The 26,085-nt window shown below is 43.3% G+C and overlaps 1 protein-coding gene across 1 annotated transcript in view; it reads left to right on the top strand.

Moving 5' to 3' along the window:
* zbtb10 (zinc finger and BTB domain containing 10) overlaps positions 1–25,762 on the top strand; it is a 49,375-nt gene extending 23,613 nt beyond the window's left edge. The window contains exons 3-5 of the mRNA XM_033019235.1: positions 11,389–11,457; positions 20,847–21,022; positions 24,276–25,762. Of these exons, the coding sequence (XP_032875126.1) occupies positions 11,389–11,457; positions 20,847–21,022; positions 24,276–24,626 (596 nt within the window). The 3' untranslated portion in view covers positions 24,627–25,762. The remainder of the gene's footprint in view (positions 1–11,388; positions 11,458–20,846; positions 21,023–24,275) is intronic.
* The last annotated feature ends 323 nt before the right edge of the window (positions 25,763–26,085 follow it).

The following is a 26,085-nucleotide window of genomic DNA, read 5'->3' as shown; positions in this document are numbered from 1 at the left end:
CCATATCCCTTGATTCCACTAGCCCCTCGAGCTCTATCTAACTCTCTCTTAAATCCATCCAGTGATTTGGCCTCCACTGCCCACTGTTGCAGGGAATTCCACAAATTCACAACTCTCTGGGTGAAAATGTTTTTTCTTACCTCAGTCTTAAATGGACTCCCCTTTATTCTAAGACTGTGGCCCCCTGGTTCTGCACTCGCCCAACATTGGGAACATTTTTCCTGCATCTAGCATGTCATGTCCTTTTATAATTTTATAAGTTTCTATAAGATATACCCTCATCCTTCGAAACTCCAGTGAATACAAGCCTAGTCTATTCAATCTTTCCTCATATGACAGTCCCGCCATCCCAGGGATCAATCTCGTGAACCTACGCTGCACTGCCTCAATCACAAGGATGTCCTTCCTCAAATTAGGAGACCAAAACTGTACACAATACTCCAGATGTGGTCTTAACCATATAACCATATAACAATTACAGCACGGAAACAGGCCATCTCGGCCCTACAGGTCCGTGCCGAACAACTTTTTTCCCTTAGTCCCACCTGCCTGCACTCATACCATAACCCTCCATTCCCTTCTCATCCATATGCCTATCCAATTTATTTTTAAATGATACCAACGAACCTGCCGCCACCACTTCCACTGGAAGCTCTTACCAGAGCCCTACACAACTGCAGAAGAACCTCTTTACTCCTATACTGAAATCATCTTTTTATGAAGGCCAACATTCCATTAGCTTTCTTCACTGCCTGCTGTACCTGCACGGCAACTTTCAGTGACTGATGTACAAGGATATCCAGGTCTCGCTGCACCTCCCCTTTACCTAACCTAACCCCATTGAGATAATAATCTGCCCCCTTGTTTCTGCCACCAAAGTGGATAACCTCACATTTATCTATATTATACTGCATCTGCCATGCATCTGCCCACTCACTCAACCTGCCCAGGTCACCCTGCAACCTCCTAACATTCCTCTTCACAGTTCACACTGCCACCCAGCTTTGTGTCAACCGCAAACTTGCTAGAGTTGCTCCTAATTCCCTCTTCCAAATCATTAATATATGATCTTGATCCACCATTTCTGTTCCTCTCATAATTTTATATACTTTTATGAGATCTCCCCTCAACCTCTACTCCAGAGAAAATCCAAGGTGTCCAACCTCTCCTTATTGGTAATACCCACTAATCCAGGCAACATTCTGAGAAACTTCTGCACTCTATCCAAAGCCTCCACATCCTTCCTATAATGAGATGACCAGAATTGAACACAATACTCCAAATGTGGTGTTATCAAAGTTTTATGATCATTCCAAACATCATTGGTCTCACATTCAAGGAGCTATGGTCTTACTCCTTCAGATCCTTCAGTACTTCAATGCTGATTAATGATATCCTTTGACAGCCTTCCCCAATGACTGCAACTCCTCCAATTTTGGTGTCATATACAAACTTGCTAACCAAACAATCACATTTATGTCCAAATCATTTCTATATCACAAACAATAGAGATCTCAGCACAGATCCCTGTGGAACACCACTGGTCACAGATCTCCAGTCAGAAAATGACCCTTCCATCACTGCAATCAGTTCTGAATCCAAATTACAAAGTCACTGTGACCTAGTGAGATGACTTACTAAAATCTTTGCAGACAACATCCACTGCCCTACCTTCATTGATCACCTTTCTCACCTTCTCAAAGAAAATTCAGTTGAGTGAGTAAGATAAAACCTGCTGTGGACAAAGCCAATCAGACTGTCCCAAATTAGTCATTGATTCCTTGTGCTTTATCTCTTAACCAAATTCAGATTAGGGACATTATTGATTACTTCCTGGGAATCAACATGACATCGATAATACATCACTTTTCCCACTACTCTTCAACAAAAAGTAGACCAGGCATTATCAATCCTTTACAGATCCTAGCTTTCTTTGCTCAGCTGAAATGTGTTCTGACATTACATTCTGAAACATACATTCCAGTAATTGTCTAACAACATTAATGGACATGTTAGTCTAATAATTTTATTTCCCTTTGTTAGGTTCCATTCAATCTTAGAACATTGTGGGCCGAAGGATCAAGAACAGGACCTTCGACCCACAATATGTGTGCCAGTCATGATGCTAGGACCAATTCTATCTGCTTGCACATAATCAATATGCCTCCATTCCCTGTATAGCCAAAGGTCTCTTAAATGCCACTATCGTATCTGCCTCAACTATCACCTCCTGCAGCACGTACCAGGCACTATTTCTACACTTTATGTAAAAATAAAAATTGCCCTGCACATCTCCTTTAAGTCAAGAGAGTTTTATTGTTATGTGTCCCAAATAGGACAATGAAATTCTTACTTGCTGCAGCACAACAGAATATGTAAACATAATACGAAATGGAAGATAAAAGTTCAGTGTGTCTATAGACCATATATACACAATAAATAAACAGATAAAGTGCAATAATAATAATAGATTGTTATTGTTAGAGCTTATTTGATATTGTGTTTAATAGCCTGATGTCTGTGGGGAAGAAGCTGTTCCTGAGCCTGGATGTTACAGATTTCAGGCTCCTGTACCTTCTTCCCAATGGCAATGGTGATGGCATCGGGAAGAAGATCCTGGGGAAAAGGTTCTGACTGCTATCCTCTCTATGCCTCTCATAATTTTATATACTTCTATCAGGTCTCCCTGCAACCTCTAGCATTCCAAAGATAACAATCCTAGTCTGTCCAACTCTAATACCCCTAATCCAGACATAATTCTGGTAAACCTCCTTTGCATATTTTCCAAAGCCTCCTTATCCTTCCTGGGTGACTAGAACTGCTCGCAGTACTCCCAATGCAATCTAACTAAAGTCCAATAAAGCTGCATCATGACATCCTGACTCTTGTACTCAATGCCCTGACCTCTGAAAGCTAGCATATCATATGCCTTCTTTGTCATTCCATCTAGTTGTTTTGCCACTTTCAGGGAGTTATGAACTTGAACCCCAAGTTCCCACTGTACATCAGTGTTGTTAAGGATCATGCTATTAATTGTATAGTTTCCCCTTACATTTGAACAGAAAGTGCAACACCTCACACTTGCTCGGATTAAACTCCGTCTGCTATTTCTCTGCCCATTTCTATAGCTGATCTACAGTACCCTCCATAATGTTTGTGACAAAGACCCATCACTTATTTATTTGTCTCTACTCCACAATTTGAGATTTGTAATAGAAAAAAATCATATGTGGTTAAAGTGCACATTGTCAGATTTTATTAAAGGCCATTTGTATACATTTTGATTTCACCATGTAGACATTACAGCAGTGTTTATACATAGTCCGCCCCATTTCAGGGCACCATAATGTTTGGGACACAACAATGTCATGTGAATGAAAGTAGTCATGTTTAGTATTTTGTTGCATATCCTTTGCATGCAATGACTGCTTGAAGTCTGCGATTCATGGACATCACCAGTTGCTGGGTGTCTTCACTGGTAATGCTCTGCCAGGCCTGTATTGCAGCCGTCTTTAGCTTATGCTTGTTTTGGGGGCTTGTCCCCTTCAGTTTTCTCTTCAGCATATAAAAGGCATACTCAATTGGATTCAGATCGGGTGATTGACTTGATAATTTTTTAGCTTTGAAAAGAGTTTGTTACTTTAGCAGTATGTTTGGGATCATTGTCTTGCTTTAGAACAGGGGTCAGCAACCTACGGTCCCCGGGTCGAATGCAGAACCCGAAATCATCCGGCCCGCAGGCGGATTTTTTTCCCCGTAATCATCTGGCCCACCAAGCGCCGTTCTGTGAACACGTTTAAGAAAGAACTGCAGATGCTGGAGAAATCGAAGGTAGACAAAAATGCTGGAGAAACTCAGCAGGTGAGACATGCAAGGATTGCCCGCTGTGTTTCTCCAGCATTTTTGTCTACCTTCTGTGAGCACGTGATTTGATGCCTGCCCTCCGGGGCGGGATGGGTCGGGATCCATGTGTGCACGTGATAGATGTGGCCCGCCATCCGCTCACAGACATGCGTCCTGGCCCCTAGGCAGAACAAGGTTGCCGACCCCTGCTGTAGAATGATCCGCCGGCCAATGAGTTTTGAGGCATTTCTTTGAACTTGAGCAGATAGGATGTGCCTATACACTTCAGAATTCATTATGCCACTACCATCAGCAGTTGTATGATCAATTAAGATAAGTGAGCCGGTACATTCAGCAACCATACATGCCCAGGCCATAACACCCCCACCACCGTGTTTCACAGATGAGGTGGTATGCTTTGGATCTTGGGCAGTTCCTTATCTCCTCCATACTTTGTTCTTGCCATCACTCTGATATAAATGAATCTTCGTCTCATCTGTCCACAAGACCTTTTTCCAGAACTGTGGTTGCTCTTTTAAGTACTTGGCAAACTGTAACCCGGCCATCCTATTTTGCGGCTAACCAGTGGTTTGCATCTTGCAGTGTAGCCTCTGTATTTCTGTTCATGAAGTCTTCTACAGACAATGGTCATTGACAAATCCACACTTGACTCCTGAAGAGTGTTTCTGATCTGTCGGACAGGTGTTTGGGGATTTTTCTTTATTATAGAGAGAATTCTTCGGTCATCAGTTGTGGAGGTTTCCATGGCCTGCCAGTCCCTTTGTGATTAGTAAGCTCACCAGTGCTCTCTTTCTTCTTAATGATGTTCCAAACAGTTGATTTTGGTAAGCATTAGGTATGGCAGTTTTATTCTTGTTTCGCAGTCTCATAATGGCTTCTTTGACTTTCAATGCCACAACTTTGGTCCTCATGTTGATAAACAGCAATAAAAGTTTTCAAAGGTGATGGAAAGACTGGAGGAAAGATTAGGTGCTGAGAGCTCTCTTCTACCTGCATTAAGGAGGCAATTAAACACACCTGAGCAATTACAAACACCTGTGAAGCCATGTGTCCCAAACATTATGGTGCCCTGAAATGGTGGGATTATGTATCTACATGGTGAAACCAAAATGTATAAAAATGACCTTTAATAAAATCTGACAATGTGCACTTTAACCACATGTGATTTTTTTTTTTGCTATTACAAATCTCAAATTGTGGAGTACAGAGGCAAATAAATAAATGATGGGTCTTTGTCCCAAACATTATGGAGGGCACTGTATATCTCGCTGTATATTTTGATAGCCTTCCTCAAGGTCTGCCACCTCAGCAATTTTAGTGTTATTTGCAAACTTGCTACCCTACCTGTTAACTTTTATATCCATGTCATTTATATCTTCTCTAGTAATTTGCAGTATAATTGTTCTACAAAAGCTCTCAAAGTCAGTTCATACGACATTATTACATTTGTCCATTTGCCATTTATGTCATTGAAATTAACCACTGATGCTGGTAATCTGAAATAAAATAGAAGCAAGTGGAAAAAGCAGGTCAGGCAGCATGTGAAGAGAGAAACAAAATGTTTTGTCAATGACCTGTGATCAAAGAAACATAGAGAATAAGTGCAGCAGGAGGCCATTCGGCCCTTCGAGACCGCACGGCCATTCATTGTGATCATGGCTGATCGTCCCCTATCAATAACCCGTGCCTGTCTTCTCCCCATATCCCTTGACTCCACTAGCCCCGAGAGCTCTATCTAACTCTCTCTTAAATCCATCCAGTTACTTGGCCTCCACTGCGCTCTGTGGCAGGGAATTCCATAAATTCACAACTCTCTGGGTGAAAAAGTTTTTTATCACCCCAGTCTTAAATGACCTCCCCTTTATTCTAAGACTGTGTCCCCTGGTTCTGGACTCGCCCAACATTGGGAACATTTTTCCTGCATCTAGCTTGTCCAGTCCATTTATATGTTTCTATAAGATCACCCCCTCATCCTTCTAAACTCCAGTGAATACAAGCCTAGTCTTTTCAATCTTTCCTCATATGACAGTCCCGCCATCCCAGGGATCAATCTCGTGAACCTACGCTGCACTGCCTCAATCACAAGGATGTCCTTCCTCAAATTAGGAGACCAAAACTGTACACAATATTCCAGATGTGGTCTCACCAGAGCCCTATACAACTCTTTACTCCTATACTGAAATCCTCTTGTTATTGAAGGCCAACATTCCATTAGCTTTCTTCACTGCATGCTGTACCTCTAAGCCGACTCTCAGTGACCGGTGTACAAGGACGCCCAGGTCTCGCTGCACCTCCCCCTTACCTAACCTAACCCCATTGAGATAATAATCTGCCTCCTTGTTTTTGCCGTCAAAGTGGATAACCTCACATTTATCTATATTATACTGCATCTGCCACGCATCTCCTCACTCACTCAACCTGTCCAGGTCACCCTGCAACCTCCTAACATCCTCATCACAGTTCACACTGCCACCAAGTATTGTGTCATCCGCAAACTTGCTAGTGTTGCTCCTAATTCCCTCTTCCAAATCATTAATATATAATAACATTAACTAATTGTTATATGTTATATGGTTTTATATATGATAAACAGTTGCGGCCCCAACACCGAGCCTTGCGGCACTCCATTCGCCACTGCCTGCCATTCTGAAAAGGACCCGTTCACTCCTACTCTTTGTTTCCGGTCTGCCAACCAATTTTCTATCCATGTCAACACCCTACCCCCAATACCATGTGCTCTAATTTTAGTCACCAGTCTCCCGTGCGGGACCTTATCAAAGGCTTTCTGAAAGTCTAGATACACTACATTCACTGGCACCCCTTCATCCATTTTACTTGTCACATCCTCAAAAAATTCCAGAAAATTAGTCAAGCATGATTTCCCTTTCATAAATCATGTTGACGGACTAATCCTTTTACTGCTATCCAAATGCCCCATTATTACCTCTTTAATAATTGACTCCAGCATCTTTCCCACCACCGAAGTCAGGCTAACTGGTCTGCAATTCCCCGTTTTCTCTCTCGCTCCTTTCTTGAAAAGTGGGATAACATTAACTATCCTCCAATCCACAGGAACTGATCCTGAATCTATTGAACATTGGAAAATGATCGCCAATGCGTCCACTATTTCTAGAGCCACCTCCCTGAGGACCCTGGGATGCAGACCATCAGGCCCAGGGGATTTATCATCCTTCAGTCCCATTAGCCTACCCAATATTATTTCTAGCCTGATGAAAATTTCTTTCAGTTCCTCTACCCCCTTTGATCCTCTGTCCTCCAGTACATCTGGGAGATTGTTTGTGTCTTCCTTAGTGAAGACAGATCCGAAGTACCTATTCAATTTTTCTGCCATTTCCTTGTTGCCCATAATAATTTCACCCGTGTCTGCCTTCAAGGGACCCACATTTGACTTTGCTACTCTTTTTCCCTTAACATATCTAAAGAAGCTTTTACTGTCCTTCTTTATATTCCTGGCCAGCTTCCCTTCGTACTTCATCTTTTCAGCCTGTATTGCCCGTTTTGTTTCCTTCTGTTGTCTTAGGAAAGTTTCCCAATCCTCTGGCTTCCGGCTACTCTTTGTTGTGTTATACATCTTTTCTTGTAGTTTTATTCTATCCCTAACTTCTCTTGTCAGCCATGGTTGCCTCCTACTCCCCTTAGAATCTGCCTTCCTTTTTGGAATGAAATGATCCTGCGTCTTCCGGATTATGCCCAGAAATTTCTGCCATTGCTGTTCCACCGTCATTCCTGCTAGGATCCCTTTCCCGTCTACCTTGGCCAGCTCCCCTCTCATGCCTTCATAGTCCCCTTTGTTCAACTGCATCACTGACACTTCTGATTTAACCTTCGCCTTCTCAAATTGCAGATTAAAACTAATCATATTATGATCACTACCTCCAAGCGGTTCCTTTACCTCGGGTTCTCTTTTCATATCTGGTTCATTGGACAACACTAAATCCAGAACTGCCTTTTCTCTGGTCGGCTCCATTACAAGCTGCTCTAAGGATCCATCTCGGAGGCATTCTACATACTCTCTTTCTTGGGGTCCTAAACCAACCTGATTTTCCTAGTCTACCTGAATATTGAAATCCCCCATCACCACAGTGGCATTACCTTTGTTAGATGCCAGTTTTAACTCCTGATGCAACTTACACCCTACATCCGGGCTACTATTTGGGGGTCTGTAGATAACACCAATTAGTGTCTTCTTGCCATTACAATTCCTCAACTCAATCCACAGTGACTCTACCTCGTCAGTCCCTATGTCTTCCCTCGCGAGGGACTGAATTCCATCCCTCACCAGCAGAGCTACCCCCCCTCCTCTGCCCACCTGCCCGTCCTTTCTATAGGATGTGTAACCCTGAATATTAAGTTCCCAGGCCCGATCCTCCTGCAGCCACGTCTCAAGCGCATCTACTTTACTTCTTATAATTCGCGTATTCATATACAATACTTTTAATTCCTTACGCATCTCACCTTTCACATCAATCCTTATTACACTTGGCCACACTTCCTATCCATTTGTGAACTTCCTTTCCCGTTAATTCTGGGGTCATTAATTATCCCTTTACTCTCTTTCCCTTTAACTCCGTCCTTGACTATGCCATTTGACACCCCACCCCCCATTATTCCGTTGAAAACCACCTGTGTAGCAGTGGCAAACCTGCCTGCCAGAATGCAGGTCCCCCACCTGTTAAGGTGCAATCCCTCCCTTTTGTACAGTCCCCCCTTACTCCAAAACAGATCCCAGTGATCTAATAATTTAACTCCCTGCCCCCTGCACCAGTTCCTCAGCCACACATTCAGGTCCTGTATGTCCCTGTTGCTGCTCTCGCCAGCACGAGGAACTGGAAGCAAACCGGAGATAGCCACCCTGGAGGTCCTGCTTTTCAGCACTTTTAACTCTTTCAGCTCTCTAAAGTCACGCTGCAGAATATTCATCCCCTTCTTTCCGACATTGTTTGTGCCGACAAGCACTACCACTTCCGGCTGTTCACCTTCGCCCTTGAGGATTTTCTGCACTCTGTCCGTGACATCCTGGATCCTGGCACCAGGAAGGCAGCACACCATCCTCGATTCCCGTCTGTTCCTGCTGAAACCCCTGTCCGTACCTCTCACAATGGAGTCTCCAACTACAATGTCGTTGCCTGACGTTGGCCTCTTTGGTTTTGGCTCAACAGCCCTTTTTGCTTCCAAAGCCAGTCCGCCGCTCAGTGTGATAACGTCTTCTGTCCCGACAGCTTCTAAGTGGGTGAACCTGTTCACAAGAGGTACAACACCCGGGGACCTTTGCATTCCATGTTTCCTTCCCTTTCTCACTGTCACCCACCTTCTCTCTTCCAGTACCTTAGGTGTAAAAATCTTACTGTAGGACTTGTCGAGGAACGGCTCCGTTTCTTGGACGAACCCGAGGTCATCCACTTGCTTCTCCAGTTCCCCAACACGGTCATTCAGGAGCTGTACCTGGATGCACTTCTCACATTTGTAGCAGCCAGAGGCACCAGCAGTGTCCTTGACCTCCCACATACTGCAAGCATCACACTGAATCAGCTTGCTTGACATCTCCTTCTTTCGTCTCTCCCTCTCCAGCGTTTTGCGTAGCCTCCTCTCCTCAGCCTCCTCGCCAACAACTCTCGAGCCAAAGACTCGCACTTATAAGCTGTCCTGCTTATATTGACTGATAAATTGCCTAATTTACCAATTTACAAATTTACAAACCAAATTCCTCATTTTTAAACTGTTATCCCCCTCTGACACTTCTGACTCTCCTCCCACTCGGGATAGACCCAATCAGTGCTTTTTCCTGCATCTCTTTGCTGCTGTTTCTTCAAAACCCACGGGAGCTCTGAGTTAAATCTGCCTGTGCTATGCCTCTCTTTTTAAACTGTTTTCCCGCTCTGACTCACTTCTAACTCTCCTCCCACTCGGGCTAGCGCCAATCAGTGCTTTTTCCTGCTTCTCTTTGATCAGAACTACAACATAGAAAATAACTTTATTTTACGTTGCAAAAAAAGGAAACGGGTACACAAGTCGCATCTTTGGAAGGTGGGAAACTGAAGGATGATCCATTGAACATGATGACAGGTGATGCTGAAAGCAAGGACTAGGGAAATACCATCTTAGTGTTTGGAGTGGGGAAAAGGGTGAGGACAGAATTATGTGAAATGGAAGGGGGACAGTTAAGGAAAATTGCAGACAGGGAAAGCACTGTTGGACAAGATGGCCAGCAGATATGATGGAGCAAGAGAAACTGTAAGACTAGTAGAATGGAGTCCTTGCAGGATGTAGGGTGGGAGGAATTGTGTCCAGGTAGCTTTGGAAGTAATTAGGCTTGCAATAAGCACAAGATACTTGGCCTACCCGATGAAATGGAGGTAAGCTAAGGAAAAGTTGACCATGTACGGGTGAGAGCAGGCTGCATACCATGCATAAAGGTGAAATATTTCTAGTTTAAGATGGGAGCAAGAAGTAGCACAAATAGTCATCACTGTATTAGTAAAAGAGTACTGAATTAAAATTGAAATTTGCAAATGTTCCATTCAAGTGGCATGGCATTAGAGTTACTGCCTTTCAGTGCCAGAGACCTGGGTTCGATCCTGACTATAGGTGCTGTCTGTACGGTGTTTGTATGTTCTCCCTGTGACCTGCATGGGTTTTCTCCGGGATCTCTGGTTTCCTCCCACTCCAAAGACAAAGTAGGTTAATTGGCTTGGTATAATTGTAAATTGTCTCTAGTGTGCGTAGAATTGTGTTAGTACGTGGGGATCGCTGGTTGGCATGGATTTGGTGAATCGTAGGGCCTGTTTCCGCACTGTATCTTTAAACTAATCTAAGAAACTAAATTTCCTATTACAATGCTTTTTGGAGGAAGTGAGTGAAGCTGAAGTTGATTTGCATGCAGAAGACAGATAGTTTGTGCATCTGCGAAGGACCTCCAGAAATTTGTAGTGAAAATGAGACGGCTGGGTTGGGAAACTGGAAATTATTAGAGTGCTAGTCTAGGTTAAAAAAAATTTAAATAAAATATTAATTTCAAAATCGGGCTATCAAAATATACCAAGGTCTGTTACATAGTAAGATCTGCCTCTGAAAATAATTCTAATTGGTGACTGTTAAAACCGCATCACACAGTAACTTAAAAGTAAGATTAGGGTAATTATTTGCATTTAAATTAAAATAATGCATCAGAAATGTCAGCCATATTGATCTGTAAAAATAAGCATGTGATTTTGTAGCAGTGCATTTGGCAGCACTTTCACCTTGCAAAAGTGGAATGCCATTCTGAATGCTGGTTTTAAACACTGCATATCTTTAGATCTGTGAGAGAGAGGACAGTTGTCATATGTTTCTTTTGTCAATGGCCTTTATGCACTCTTTAGGTTCTAGTGTATAATGGCCATTTGGATGATATCCTGATGGGAGCCAGTGGAATAATAGGCCATGGATAAATTAATGCTTTCTTTGCATCAGATCATCTGGAAATCAAAAAAGAAAAATGTTATTAATATAATTATTCTCTTCCAGCTGGAACATCTGATCAATTCAGATTTGGACTGTTACAAGAAGCTCAAAACGGAGAATCGTGGCTCAATGGTAGGTATTTTCCAGGTAAAATAACACGATTGATGGGTTTGGGAACATTATTTGCATTACTCGAGTCACATTAGTTATGGCGTGATCACAATTGAGAAAGCTGGTTTAAATCTATGCTTTGAAAGCAACTACAGCCATTTCTTTGCTATAATGGGATTTTCTGTATGCAAGGTTTTCTTAGGAACATAACCAAAGTGTGAGCATGAAAATCTGTATTTTGCATTTTCATGAATAAAGCAGTGAAGAGACAGATCTAATTACAAACAGGCGTAGCTTTTTGGTCTATGTATCAGAATCTATTGTATTATGTGGCAGACAAAAGACGTTGTAAAAGGAAACGGGCAGCAGGGCTAAACAAAGTACCCTCTGCTTAATTCTACACACTGTTGATTTAAACCTTCCTCCATTTCCATTGACCTTTTCACTCAACAATTTCTTCCAAGGGATATTTGCCTACACCTGAGCTTGTTGGATTACATGAGTATTCTAAATTGGATTACATGACTATTTGGAGTATTCTATGATGGCGCCTACCTGCGGCAACATTTTGCCAGCTGCACGATAGAAAATAGTAAGATTAAACGAGAACTTACCAGTTTGAAGTTTGATCCTTATTTTATGAGGAGGAACGTTGAGGGACTACGTGAAGAACCCCGCTAGGACGCATGCGTGTCATTCTTCAAAGCAGCGGTGTGGAATCACAGATAACTATAATGACTAAACATAGTAAGATTAGACAACAGATACCAGTTCAGACTATGATCAAGGGTGGGAGCGGAGGGCACGTAGTCCCTCAACGTTCCTCCTCATAAAATAAGGATCAAACTTCAAACTGGTAAGTTCTCGTTTAATCTTACTATTTTACTTCGGAGTCACGTGAGTGACTACGTGAAGATTTTAAAGCTCTGTGATTTCATGCCGTGGAACGAGTCCATGCATCACATCTGCCTTGATTTTTGGGGAGAGTAGAGTTAACATCATTAGACATCAATACGATATTGAAGTCCAACAGTAAAATTATGAACACCAATTATTGCCCCTATTTATGGGTCTATTATATTACAGAACTTAAATTTGTTTCTGTAAATGTTTCAGGTTCAATGACTGGTTTGTTATAAAGTCGTTGGAAAATTCCTCCGTTGGCCATCCTGCTGTCTTGAGGATTTGGTCCATTGGTACGTCCAACTTCATAGCTGCCAATGTAGCTGCAGCCCTGGTGGAGTGAGATTTGAAATGCTAGTTTCCACTCCAGCCTATTTAGGACTTGTTTTAGCCATCTAGAGATGGTCTGGACTGTCACTGTTTTAAATGGCTGTTAGTAGCTGATTAAAGTGACATTCCTTCCCTCTGATGATCTTAGTATACTTCATGTATGATAGTAAGTGTGTTATAATACAGAGACGACCATCTGTAGGGTAGGCCCTGAATTCTGTTTTTTTTTTTTATTTTTTTTTTTTTTTTTTAGGCGTGTTGACCCCTGTCTGTTTTGTATGACTATTACACTGATGTAAACCTTAAATTCCAGATGAATTAATCATGTTGTCCAACCTTATTTTCTGTGGTGACTGGACCCTTGTGGCGTGACCAGGACCATGAGCATGACTGTTTTCATAGTCCGTTTCCGTAGGAACAGAGCTGTAGCTGGAGACCAGTTTCTTAACATGGTCAGTACAATGCTCACATCCCATATTTGGGAGTACCTGGTTCTTGGGGACTAATTTTAAAAATGCCCCTCATGAGTTTGTTTACCAGGGTTTGTCCGAACAGAATGCCGCTCTGTACCTTCGACAGGTATATTGACAGAGCACGTCTGGTGCAGTTGATGGCACTATGACTGAGCCTCTCATCGTAATGGAGGCTTGCCAGGAATTCCAGAACAGACGGGATGTTCATAGATCTGTGGGTGATGATTATTGTTGTGACAGTACTTCCCATTATTAGATGATACCAAGTACTGATGTTTAGGTGGACTGTCTGACCCGCTGAAATAATTCCGCATTCGGTCCGTCAGTCCCAGGTGTAGAAGAGGTGCTTTCAACTCTAAATAAATAGGTTAATATATAATAGTGACATGGGTAACTCCCCTTGTTGCGGGAAGACCCAGTAAGTTAGGTCTATGATGGATGGTGATGTATGGTTGTGACCCATGTTGATATCACCAGTACCCCTGGTTGCGTAGGGCAATCAGGTATATCAAGATTCGAGACGTGGAGTCTATAGTTTCTTCCTAAATACCCGACTGATGAGGCAAAGGGAGGGATGCATAAATGATCCCCCAATCAGCGAAGATACATCTGAACCATTGCCCCAGGTTCTGGCTCCCAAGAACATAATTTGATAACTGGTAAGAGCACGGATGTGAATAGGTCGTTATCTGGTGTTCTATACCGGCTGTTCCAGCAATACATATTTTATCCAACATCCATACAGAGTTTTTAGACTTAGCGTGACCTGTAGTCTGCCACTAAATTCAGTTTCCCTGGTAGTTGGAAGCTGATATCCAATCTCTATCTGGATACGCTATTAATCCAGATTAATAGAGACAGTAACTCTAAGACTATTGCCTGCATCACAGTGAGGAGGTACCTGGTGAACTCACCGCGGCGGATGCCAGCCTGTGTCCATTGTGTGCTGCTATTATTACATGTATGGCTGCAGGCAACAACATCTCGTTCAGACCGAAAGGTCTGATTGACAAGAAGGATTCAATTCAATTCAATTCACAAATAGCGTTGGCCAGATAGTCACATGGTGTCGATATGTTTCTACCCATATGGTTGACATATGCTACCCCGGTGGTGTTGTCAATTTGTAGATTAACATACTGGTGATATAACCCAAAACAATTTGACTTAAAGCCATGACTAGCTCTCACTTCCGCAGGTATATATCCCCAACGTTAGTAGTGATGCCTCCTGAACATTCCATCTCCCCCACAGCTGGAGATGGAATTAGTAGCATCCCAATCCAAGGCCCATCAGTATGTGGTTCCATAGACGGGTAACTGTGTTTGGTTGTTTCACAAGTCTGTCAGAATGACCCCCACATAATTTCTTGAGTGACGCGTGTTGCGCTCTATACTATGATTATGTAAAGGTCCGATATCATGTGGCTGTCACACAGCTCCTAATGCCAATTATTCTACTACCAGTCTGATGGCTGGTTTAGTTCCCTGGAAGCCTCCATAAAGGCTGTACCCTTTCTTACGGCAAAGTTACTGCCATGTGAAGTGTGTTATCGGTGGACCGCAGACGATCTGTTGTGTTAAATACATCTGTGGGCACCTTCAATGAGTCCTATATAGCAAGCGTATTTTAATGCCATGCTTGCCATGTAGTACCCTAGGATCAATCCCTTAGTTGCACCAAAGGTTCCCATCTGTAATGAATATAAAGTGCGAAGTATTCAAATTAGTCAATCTAAGATGAAGTGGCAACCACCTCTAAATTATGATAAGGATATTTAGGACACGAATTCCTGTGCTTCGTGTGGATGTCCTCCATAACTCCTATAATATATGGGCACTGTAGTTCAGTATGCGCTTTAGTTGTTTCTTTCCCTGTAAGCATGAACATTCAGTTCGGTACATGCTGAACTGGAGGATAATGGAATGAAAAATTCTAAGGTATACCCCTGTACTTCTGAATTTTAAGTGTCGGTAGAATAATTCTATGCATACAGATAGATCTGTTATCCCCCACCAACCTCCCTGGTTCCTATTAGTAGGTTAGTTACTATTTTGGCATCCTCCGAGGTCGTTGAGGTGCCGGCGTCTGATGAGGGTAGCACATTTCTCAGGAAGTAGTTTTTAAGACGTTCCTTAATGTGTCCCAGAGTTCCCTCTATGTGAAGATCTTTCCCTGTTAAGATAAGATGCCTCCAAATTTTAATATTGGAGGTTGGGAGATTCCAGGTTATCATCTGTTAGGACTTAGAACATTCTTTCGTTTCAATTCCCTGCCCTACCATGTTTTGGTTGATACTGGGAACATTCAGGTTTTGCAGTTCCCTGATGGTAAGTGTTTTCCCATAGGTTTTCCGCACCCTGAGTGTACTAGGGGTATGTTCTGCTCCTCTGTTCAAGTGCAGCCCAAACTTGACCCCCTATACTCCCCTCTGATGAGGGAGAACACTGTGCAGCCCTACAAGTGGTACTGCTGTAGGACTTACTAGCTGCCCCTCTGTGACTAGTCTCCATCTCATGGAGCTGCCACTTACCTGCTCCAACAGCTGCTCCAGCTGGTCCTGATGCTCTCGGGCACCCAACCGGCTCCAATGCACATGATCACTGGCCATCGCGGCTGCTCCTGAAGCCGTTACTCCTGAGGCTGCTCCTGCTGCAGTTCCTGCAGCCACTCCATCCGGCTCCAATGCTCACGGGCAATGGCCGTCACGGCTGCTCCTGAAGCTGCTCCTGTTCCAGCTCCTGCAGCCAGCCCAGGATTGACTCTCTGTGTTCCCCTCTGATGAGTGAGAAACTCTGTGCCGCCCCACAAGGAGTACTGCTGTGGGGCTTATTAGTTGCCCACTGTGGCTTTGCCACTTTGGAGTATTTCCACTTTGCAGCCCCACAAGGGGTACTGCTCCTGCAGCCGGTCCAACCGGCTCCAATGCTCTCTTGTACTGGCCGCTCCCGGCTGCTCTTTATCCTGCATGCTGCAGCCGCTACAATCGACCGGTGCTCACGGGCACCGGCCGCTCACGGCTGCTTGTCATGCTGCAGCCGCTCCAACCGACCCCGGTGCTCACGGGCACTGGTCGCTCGCGGCTGCTTGCCATCTCCTCCAGCCGCTCAAACCGACCCCCATGCACACGGGCACTGGTCGCTCGCGGCTGCTCCTCGGGCACAGCTGTTCCCATTACGGGAGATATGCGTGCCGTTTGCTGCTGCTGCTGCCGGCTGCCTGCAATTTTGCGGTTCTCCCCCGCCAGCCTCTTCCAGCCCCTCGGACCCATGTATAGGTCCGTGAGGCTGTAGTCCGAGTTGTCGGAAATCACTGCTCCAGAAATGCTCCACCGCTGTCGGCGTCCTCCTGGAGCTGAAGTCGGCTCCGGCTCCCGTTTAAGGGAGATAGCAGGGACCCGGCCGTTGCTGGCTGCCTGCAGTTCTGCAGACTCTCCCCAGCCAGTTTTCATCAGCCTTCTGTAGAAAAAAAAAAGGTAAGTAAAAGAACGACGTTCCCTCACTTTACTGTTGCAGGTTCAACCCCTGCCGTTTGGGAGGAACGTCCTTCCTCCAGCAATGACGAGTTCGAATGCGTGTAGCGTAATGACACGCATGCGTCCTAGCGGGGTTCTTCACGTAGTCACTCACGTGACTCCGAAATAAAATCTTCAAATATAGTATTTCTGAGCTCACCTGTATAAAAGAATCTGCAGAAACCAGCGATGTAAGTAGCGAGCTGCTAACGCATTTAAATGCATTAGCGCTACTGCGATCTCCCGGAGGTAGTGACTGTCAGGGAATTCCCGACTGGAGGGGAATTCCCGACCTCACGGAGGCTCACAGATACAGTAAGTACTGTACCTGTAAACACCGGGGAGGCCTTCATGGAGTCCGAAATCGTGGCCGTCGGGCAGGATCTCCCAGCAGCAAAGGAGCTAATGGTGCCAACTGTAAGAGAATTCCCGATCGCAGGGGAATCCCCGACCTCGCGGAGACTCGCAAGTACTGTACCTGTAAATACCGAGGAGGCCTTCATGGAGTACGGAACGTGGTCGTCGGGCAGGACTACAAGTAAGACTGAAGCGCAGGGGACTTCGGCCCCCTCTCCCTACCATCCTACTAGCCAGCGTACAGTCAATAGAAAACAAAGTGGAGGACTTAAGGTCACGGCTGCCTTACTCTGTGTTCTGCTTCACAGAGACATGGCTCACCCCCAGCTCCCCAGACTCAGTGGTCCAGCCTGAAGGTTTCTCCATCCACCGTATGGACCGCACGCAGGCATCTGGGAAAGGGAGAGGAGTAGGCGTCTGCCTCATGGTCAACTCTACATGGTGCTTAGACATGCCAGTTCTGTCTAACTCCTGCTCTCCGCACCAGAGGATCAAACACCCTTGATCACTGCTACATGAGCATCAAAGACGCCTATCGCTCTATTCCTCGCCCTCACTTCGGTAAATCCGAACATTCAGCAGTGCTGCTTCTTCCTGCCTACAGGCAGCAACTAAAGAAAGCACCCCCAGAGGTGAGGACTGCACGGAGCTGGTCTGGGGAGGCAGAGGAACAACTCCAGGACTGCTTGGAGTCTGTAGACCGGGCAATGTTCAGGGACTCGGCAACGGACCTGAATGAATACGCCACAGTGGTTACAGACTCCATAAGGAAATGTGTGGAGGACTGTGTTCCAACAAAAACCTTCCGAGTGCTTCCTAACCAGAAGCCTTGGATGAACCATGAGATCCGCATTCTTCTGAAGACCAGATCCCGGGCATTCAGGTCTGGCGATGCAGAGGTCTGTAAGAAGTCCAGATACGACCTTGGTAAGGCCATCAAAAGGGAATTTTGCTCTAAGCTGGAGGATGAGACGGTTGTTCGGCAACTGTTGCGGGGCTTGAATGCCATCACCTCCCACAAGGCGAAATCAGGAGGCAGCTCAAACGACAGTGAAGCATCACTCCTTGACGAGCTCAATGCGTTCTATGCACGGTTCGATAGAGAGAACACTGATGAGCCTTCGCGAGCCCCCATTCGCCCTGACGGTATTACAGTCACAGCCACAGAGGCCGACATCAGATGATCCTTCAGGGGGGTGAACCCTCGGACCTGATGGTATACCCAGTCGAGTTCTAAAGACCTGTACAGACCAACTGGCGGGAGTTTTTGCAGACATTTTCAACCTCTCAATTCTGAGGTCTGAGGTTCACACCTGCTTTAAGAGGGCATCAATAATACTGGTGCCCAAGAAGAGTAAGGTGACGTGCCTCAATGACTATCGACCAGTGCCACTAAAGTCTATGGTGATGAAATGCTTTGAGAGGTTGATTATGGTGCACATCAACTCCTACCTCGACAAGAACTTCGACCCACTACAGTTCGCATACCGCCACAAGAGGTCAACGGAAGATGCAACTGGCTTTCCACTCTGCATTGGACTACTTGGACAATAAAAACACTTGCGTCAGGCTGTTGTTTATAGACTACAGCTCAGCGTTTAATACCATCATCCCTTCCAAGCTGCTTACCAAGCTCAAGGAACTGGGCCTCTGCACATCCCTCTGCAATTGGATCCTCGACTTCCACATCCACAGACCGCAGTCTGTTCGAATTGGAGGAACCACTTCATCCTCAGTAACAATTAGTACAGGAGCACCTCAAGGCTACGTGCTCAGCCCCCAGCTTTACTCACTCTGTACTCATGACTGTGTAGCCGGTCATAATGCGAAATCCATCATCAAGTTCGCCGACGACACCACTATGGTTGGACGAATCACAGATGGGGGACGAGTCAGAGTATAGAAGTGAGATCGACCAACTGACCAAATGCTGCCAGCACAACAACCTGGCTCTCAACATCAAGGAACTGATTGTGGACTTTGGCAGGGGAAGGATGAGGACCCACCATCCTGTTCATATCAATGGGACAATGGTGGAGAGGGTCAATAACTTCAAATTCTTGGGCATGCATATTTCCGAAGATCTCTCCTGGACCCAGCACACCGATGCAATTGTAAAGAAAGCACATCAGCCACTCTACTTCCTGAGAAGATTACGGAGATTCGGCAGATCAAAGAGGATTCTTCTAAACCTCTACGGGTGCAAGGTAGAGAGCATTCTGACTGTTTGCATTGTGGCCTAGTTCGGCAACTTGAACGTCCAGGAGTGAAAAAGACTTCAAAAAGTTGTGACCACTGCCCAGTCCATCACCAGCTTTGACCTCCTCATCGTCGAAGGGATCTATCGTAGTCGGTGCCTCAAAGGCAGCCAAAATCATCAAGGACCCACACCATCCTGACCACACACTCATCTCACCATTGCCATCAGGAAGAAGGTACAGGAGCCTGAAAACTGTAACGTCTAGGTTCAGGAACAGCTTCTTCCCTACAGCCATCGGGCTATTAAACACAACAACGAATAAGCTCTGAGCTCTGAACTGCAAAAGACTATATTATTATTGTACTATATTTGTTATTTATTTAACTTCTTTTTTTCTCTTCCCCTGTCATTACTATGTTTACATATTCACATATTCTGTTGTGCTACAGAAAGTAAGTATTTCATTGTCCCATCCGGGACATATGACAATAAAACACTCTTGACTTGACTCTTATATATTGGTAAACTATAGGTGTTTAAGGGATCACAAGCAGCCTTATAAACCAGATTGGAAGTTGCTTTATCCTTGGTAAACTTCACCGAGGAACATCAGTGCAGACTATCCTTCACTGAACAATCTTTACTGGGATCTGCTACCTGTTGTGAATTCTAATACTGGCTCATAAACATGCAAGGACTCTTCTAGATAAAGTCACGGTCAGCGGGTGGTGGAGCTTACTCCTGTGTCAGCACGATCAAGGGACCAATTGAGGTTACTCGCGCTGACACAAGAGTAAGCTCCACTGCCTGCTGTCCTGTTATCCATCGCCCGCTGACCTGCTCCGCTCTATGATCTTTGCTCTTGAGCTGGTCCCCTCACCGTCCGGTCTACATTAAAAGACACGGACCGGGCAGTGAATACCATGCACGGACCGGGCAGTGTCACCCAGCGCAGCAAGTGAGGCCATGTCCTGCTCCCGGCGGATGTCGGAATTTAAGGAACGGCGACCGCTCGCAGCCACCCGAGTTATTTCCCTCCCCGGCCACAATGCGGTGGCTCCGCTCCCGGAGTTGAGTGAGTGAGTTGCTGGCATGATCCCTGACACCCTCCTTCTCAAAGCTCCTGCCTGTGCTGACCCGGGCCAGACTCCCCACACGCAGTGAAAGGAACTCCCCCCCCCCCCCCCCCCCCCCCCAGCGGCGCTGTCCTTTTACAGCCGCTTCCCATCAGCTGCCAGTAAAGAGGGATAGACTTGGCTATCCTTCAGTACAGCAACATTGTTCTTGAAGTTGCTGTACTGAGGGATAGCCAAGTCTATCTTTTTTGGCTAACAACCTAACCTTCGGCCTCCAAGACGCAGGTAAATTTTCGTGACTTATTTTTGGGTAAAAAATAGCGTCTTCATTGCCAGAAAATACGGTATGCTATGTTCTTAATGGCCTCCACATACAAAGAGATTTGAATTCAAAGGATTTGTAGATGGGTGCATCTGGAAAGCACGTGTGCCGTGCCATTTATTTGCATCGTATAGATAAAACATTCTCTTTTTTGCACTATTGTAACTTTAAATAATGAACAATGCCGTATTTTAACAGGAAAGTAAATAAACTGCATGAATTCTATATCTGTTAGGTGATGCTTCAATTGGTAGCCAAAATAAATTCAAATGCCCGCATTGTAATTACATTGCTAAATATCGACGCACATTGAAGAGGCATCAGCTAATACATACTGGGGTGCGATCCTTTGCTTGCGACATCTGTGGAAAGTTGTTCACACGAAGAGAACATGTTAAGAGACATTCCTTGGTAAGTATGGGTGCTGTTTACAAGAACTGTGAGCTTTATACTTACTTGGCTCTGTTGCCCCTACCTCTTTCTCATGATCTTATTGTATATTGGTGACATCATCGTAAAATACGTTTGCTGACCAAACATACCTGTACCTTGTCAACTCTCAGATTCACTCTTCCTTTGAATCTGGTTGATCAGCCAACATGCTGTTTTGGTTGAACCACAGTTTCTTCTATTTAACGATTAGGAATAACAAGGCATTAGCTTTTAACCTTTGTCACAAGTTTTATAGTCTCCCGTGGAATCAGACAGTGGACAAATTCAAACTCTTAGGAAACTCTTCTCTCTCCCATTAATTTGGTTATGATAACCTCCACCTGTGCATCGGCTCATTTGTTGATAAAAGCCATCCATTTTTTTTTCACATCTCTGCTCCATTTCTTTGAATCTTTTGCAGATTGTTTTTCTGTCTTCAAACCGTAGGTCATCTAAATCCCTGCTGCCCATTCATACCTAATCACTTATTACCTTATGGTAATGCTCTGTTGGCTACATGCTCCACCATACTTTAATTTACAATTCCTAGCGTAATGTTTAAATATGCCATGGCTGTGAGTATTCCTTCCTGACCTTGATTCGTTGAAAACATACCAAAATCCATCTCTGATCTGTGGGCCCTCTATTTTCAGTAGCTAATGTCTCTAACCATTCCTTCTCTGAAAACCTAGACATTTCCAACGTTTTCTTTGCTTATAGGTCCTCCTTAAACCGTATCTCATTAACCAAATGTTTGGACATTTGTCCCAATAACTCGTGCGTCAGTGTTTTATCTTGATTGCATCTCATTCTACTGCAATATTTTTTTTCTTATTATGTATTTTGTTTTTGTGTGAAATTTGATGTAGCCAACTTTATTGATTTCCATTGTTTTCTCTGTCCTTACATTATGCTGACCGAATTTCATGAATTTAGTTAATTGTTGACAGATTAGTGAGATTTAGTTTGGTTTGGTTTAGTTTAGAGATACAGCATGGAAGCCAGCTCTTCGGCCCACAAATCCGTGCTGACCAACCATCAACTAAATACTAGTTCTATCTTGCACACTAGGGGCAATTTTTACAGAAGTCAGTTAACCTACAAACCTGCATGTCTATGGAATATGGGAGGAAACTGGAGCACCCAGAGAAAACCCACAATGTCACAGGAAGAACGAACAAACTCCATACAGTCAGCACCAGTAGTCAGGATCAAACCTGGGTCTCTGGCTTTGTAAGGCAGCAACTCTACCGTTGCGCCACTGTGCTGCCCCCAATATCCATTTTAAGAATGTGTAAAAATGGGATTATAATCAAATTCTAGTCTTTAGTATTTGAGGTATGTATACTTTCATTACTTTAGTTGATAGTTTTTGGACTGAAAAAGGCTGTTGTAACCAAAATCTTGTACATTTAGAGAATTCTTAGCTGAAGCACTATCATATTCCTACACAAGCCAGGAAGTTTACAGATTTTTTTCCTTGTACAGTGCCCACCATAATGTTTGGGACAAAGACACGTCATTTATTTATTTGCCTCTGTACTCCACAATTTGAGATTTGTAATAGAAAAAAATCACGTGTGCTTAAAGTGCACATTGTCAGATTTTAATAAAGGCCATTTTAATACATTTTGGTTTAACCATGTAGAAATTACAGCAGTGTTTATACATAGTCCCCCCCCATTTCAAAGTGCCATAATGTTTGGGACACAGCAGTGTCATGTAAATGAAAGTAGTCATGTTTAGTATTTTGTTGCATATCCTTTGCAATAACTGCTTGAAATCTGCGATTCATGGACATCCCCAGTTGCTGGGTGTCTTCTCTAATGGTGCTCTGCCAAGCCTGTATTGCAAGCCATCTTTAGCTTATGCTTGTTTTGGGAGCTAGTCCCCTTCAGTTTTCTCCAGCATACAAAAAGGCATGCTCAATTGGGATCAGATCGGTTGATTGACTTGGCCACTCAAGAATTGATAATTTTTTAGATTAGAAAAACTCTTTTGTTGCTTTAGCAGTATGTTTGGAATCATTGCCTTGCTGTGGAATGAACCGCCAGCCAATTTGTTTGAACTTGAGCAGATGGGGTGTGTCTATACACTTCAGAATTCATTATGTTACTACCATCAGCAGTTGTACCATCAATGACGATAAGTGAGCCTTCAGCAGCCATACATGCCCAGGCCATAACACCCCCACCACTGTGTTTCACTGATGAGGTGGTATGCTTTGGATCTTGGGCAGTTCCTTCTCTCCTCCATACTTTGCTCTTGCCATCACTCTGATATATGAATCTTCATTTCATCTGTCCACAAGACCTTTTTCCAGAACTGTGGTTGCTCCTTTTAGTACTTCTTGGCAAACTGTAACCCAGACATCCTATTTTTGCAGCTAACCAGTGGTTTGCATCTTGCAGTGTAGCCTCTGTATTTCTGTTCATGAAGTCTTCTGTGGACAGTGGTCAATAACAAATCCACACCTGACTCCTGAAGAGTGATTCTGATCTGTCAGACAGGTGTTTGGGGATTTTTCTTTATTATAGAGAGAATTATTCTGCCAGTCCCTTTGTGATTAGTAAGCTCACCAGTGCTTTCTTTCTTCTTAATGAAGTTCCAAACAGTTGATTTTGGAAAGCTTAAGGTTTGGCTAATGTCTCTAACAGTTTTATTCTTGTTTCTCAGTCTCATAATGGCTTATTTGACTTTCATTGGCACAACTTTGGTCCTCATGTTGATAAACAGCAGTAAAAGTTTCCAAAGGTGATGGAAAACTGGAGGAAACATTAGGTGCTGGGAGCTCTTTTCTACCTGCATCGAGGAGGCATTTAAACACACCTGAGCAATTACAAATATCTGTGAAGCCATGTGTCCCAAACATTATGGTGCCCTGAAATGGGGAGACTATGTATAAACACAGCTGCAATTTGTACATGGTGAAACCAAAATGTATAAAAACACCCTTTAATAAAATCTGACAATGTGCACTTTAACCACATGTGAATTTTTCTATTACAAATCTCAAATTGTAGAGTACAGATGCAAATAAATAATTGATGGGTCTTTGTCCCAAACATTATAGAGGGCACTGTATGTTCAACAAAATTGTGTTTCTACACTGTACAATAGTTATGACGTACCATCTTTCACCTGTCACTAACTTAATTAGAAAATACATGTTGACCAGAAAAATTGCAAGTTCATATTTCTAATGTTTGATTTGATTGATTTTTCTCCACAGGTACACAAGAAAGATAAAAAGTACAAATGTATGGTTTGTAAAAAGTTCTTCACTTTAGCAGCCAGTGTTGGTATTAGGCACGGATCTCGAAGATATGGTGTATGTTTGGATTGTTCTGGAGGTGATAGACCGCCAAAAGGTGACCATGATGGTATGGACCTGATGGTTGATCCAGAATTTTTTAAGGAGCAGCAAGAAGAACAGGATGAGCCAGGTGGATTGGAACAGGAAGAAAACGAGAGAATGGTTGGTGAAGATGTACCAGATGAAGAAGGAGCAGGGAATATCGATAAAGAGCAATGGGAAGATGCTGAGGCTAGTGAGACGTATGTCATATTAGACAATGACTAGCTAGTACTTAAGCCTTTGTGTTATAAAACGAAAACGTTTAATTATGGTTATTCACTGTATTGACAAACCCCAAGAATTTTATTTGAATTTCAATAATTATGGATTGGCAACAAAACACTAAATTTTTGGTATTTTGCTGATTATTGTAACTATTGGATAATTGATATTTTAATGATTGTAGTTAGTGGTTCATCCACAGTAATGATGGAAGAGTCTTGGGGTCAGTGAAGGGCAATTCCTTATAATAACTGATACTGATATTACCACATTCTTTCCCCATGATCTATCTGAAAAAATATGAGGTAAAAATGTAATAGCATCTCTCACTGACTGGGATACAAAAGAAAATAAGAACACACTGAATTCTTGTTAACAGGAGAAGGTCACCCGACACAAACAAACCTATCATTTCTGGAATTGTGAACCCCTGGGTTTACCTATCTTTTATGTATTGCTCTGTTCAAAGCAAAATATCCATTTGTCTCTTGACATCATTTGTTTACTCGCATTTCCTGATGATTATTCCACAACTTCCATTTTTTGGATGAATTATTACTGTAACCTATTCTGTTAATTCAACTTATTCTTAAATTGTCCCCTATTTGATTCCATCACCTTGATGTTTGCCTGAGTAAGTTGATTGGTCATGAGAATGTGATCTTGGGTCATGTTAAACTCTCCTTTTTATCCAAAGAACATTATAGTCTTATAATTTAATTCCTTGTACTCAGGATCTTTGTTCATCTTTCAACTTTCATGAAAGCAGTATTTTAATCCCGGATAGGCAAACAAAACTGAATAATATTGCGTTTGGAGTCTGGCCATTCCCAGCTGCAACTATAATCGCGGAATGAATAGGGTTTGACATTTCAAAAAAGATTGGGTTTTAACTTTGATTTCTGGAGTGTCTTTTTATTCTATGCATTTTCAAGGCTCAACCTTGCAGGCAAGAAAGCCCATTTAATTATATTACGTAGGTGCTAGTAACTTAATTTTTGAAGTGTTTGTCTGCCATAAGTAAAGCCAGCATGCAATCACTGGAGAAGTAATCTGCAAAATAAATGGCATCTGAGGTAAATGATTGCAGATTGTGACATTTAAACAAAATAAATTCACTGTACAGCATCATTAACAAAGACCATGCTTAATACAATCTTATTTCTGTGAACTGAGGGGGAAACAACTGGATATGTACTTTTAAACTGGTGATTTACTAGTTATAAAAATAGAATAACTGTCTTATTGAATAAATTAGTGTAATTGAATTCCAATTAACCTAAAAGCAATGAGGAGAAAAAGTAATGTATGAGTATGATTTTATATATATATATATATATATATATATATATATATATTCATGCTACTTAAAGATCTATTTAATGTAAAGTTATATGGTCCTCCCCTGGCATTTATGATTCTGAATTTCTTTACACACTACATAATGAAATGCCACTACTTG

This window comes from Amblyraja radiata, chromosome 4 (assembly GCF_010909765.2).
Source record: "Amblyraja radiata isolate CabotCenter1 chromosome 4, sAmbRad1.1.pri, whole genome shotgun sequence".
NCBI classification, from domain to species: Eukaryota; Metazoa; Chordata; class Chondrichthyes; order Rajiformes; family Rajidae; genus Amblyraja; species Amblyraja radiata.
Note: the sequence above shows the minus strand (reverse complement) of the source record. Positions and strands in the feature narration are given on the sequence as shown.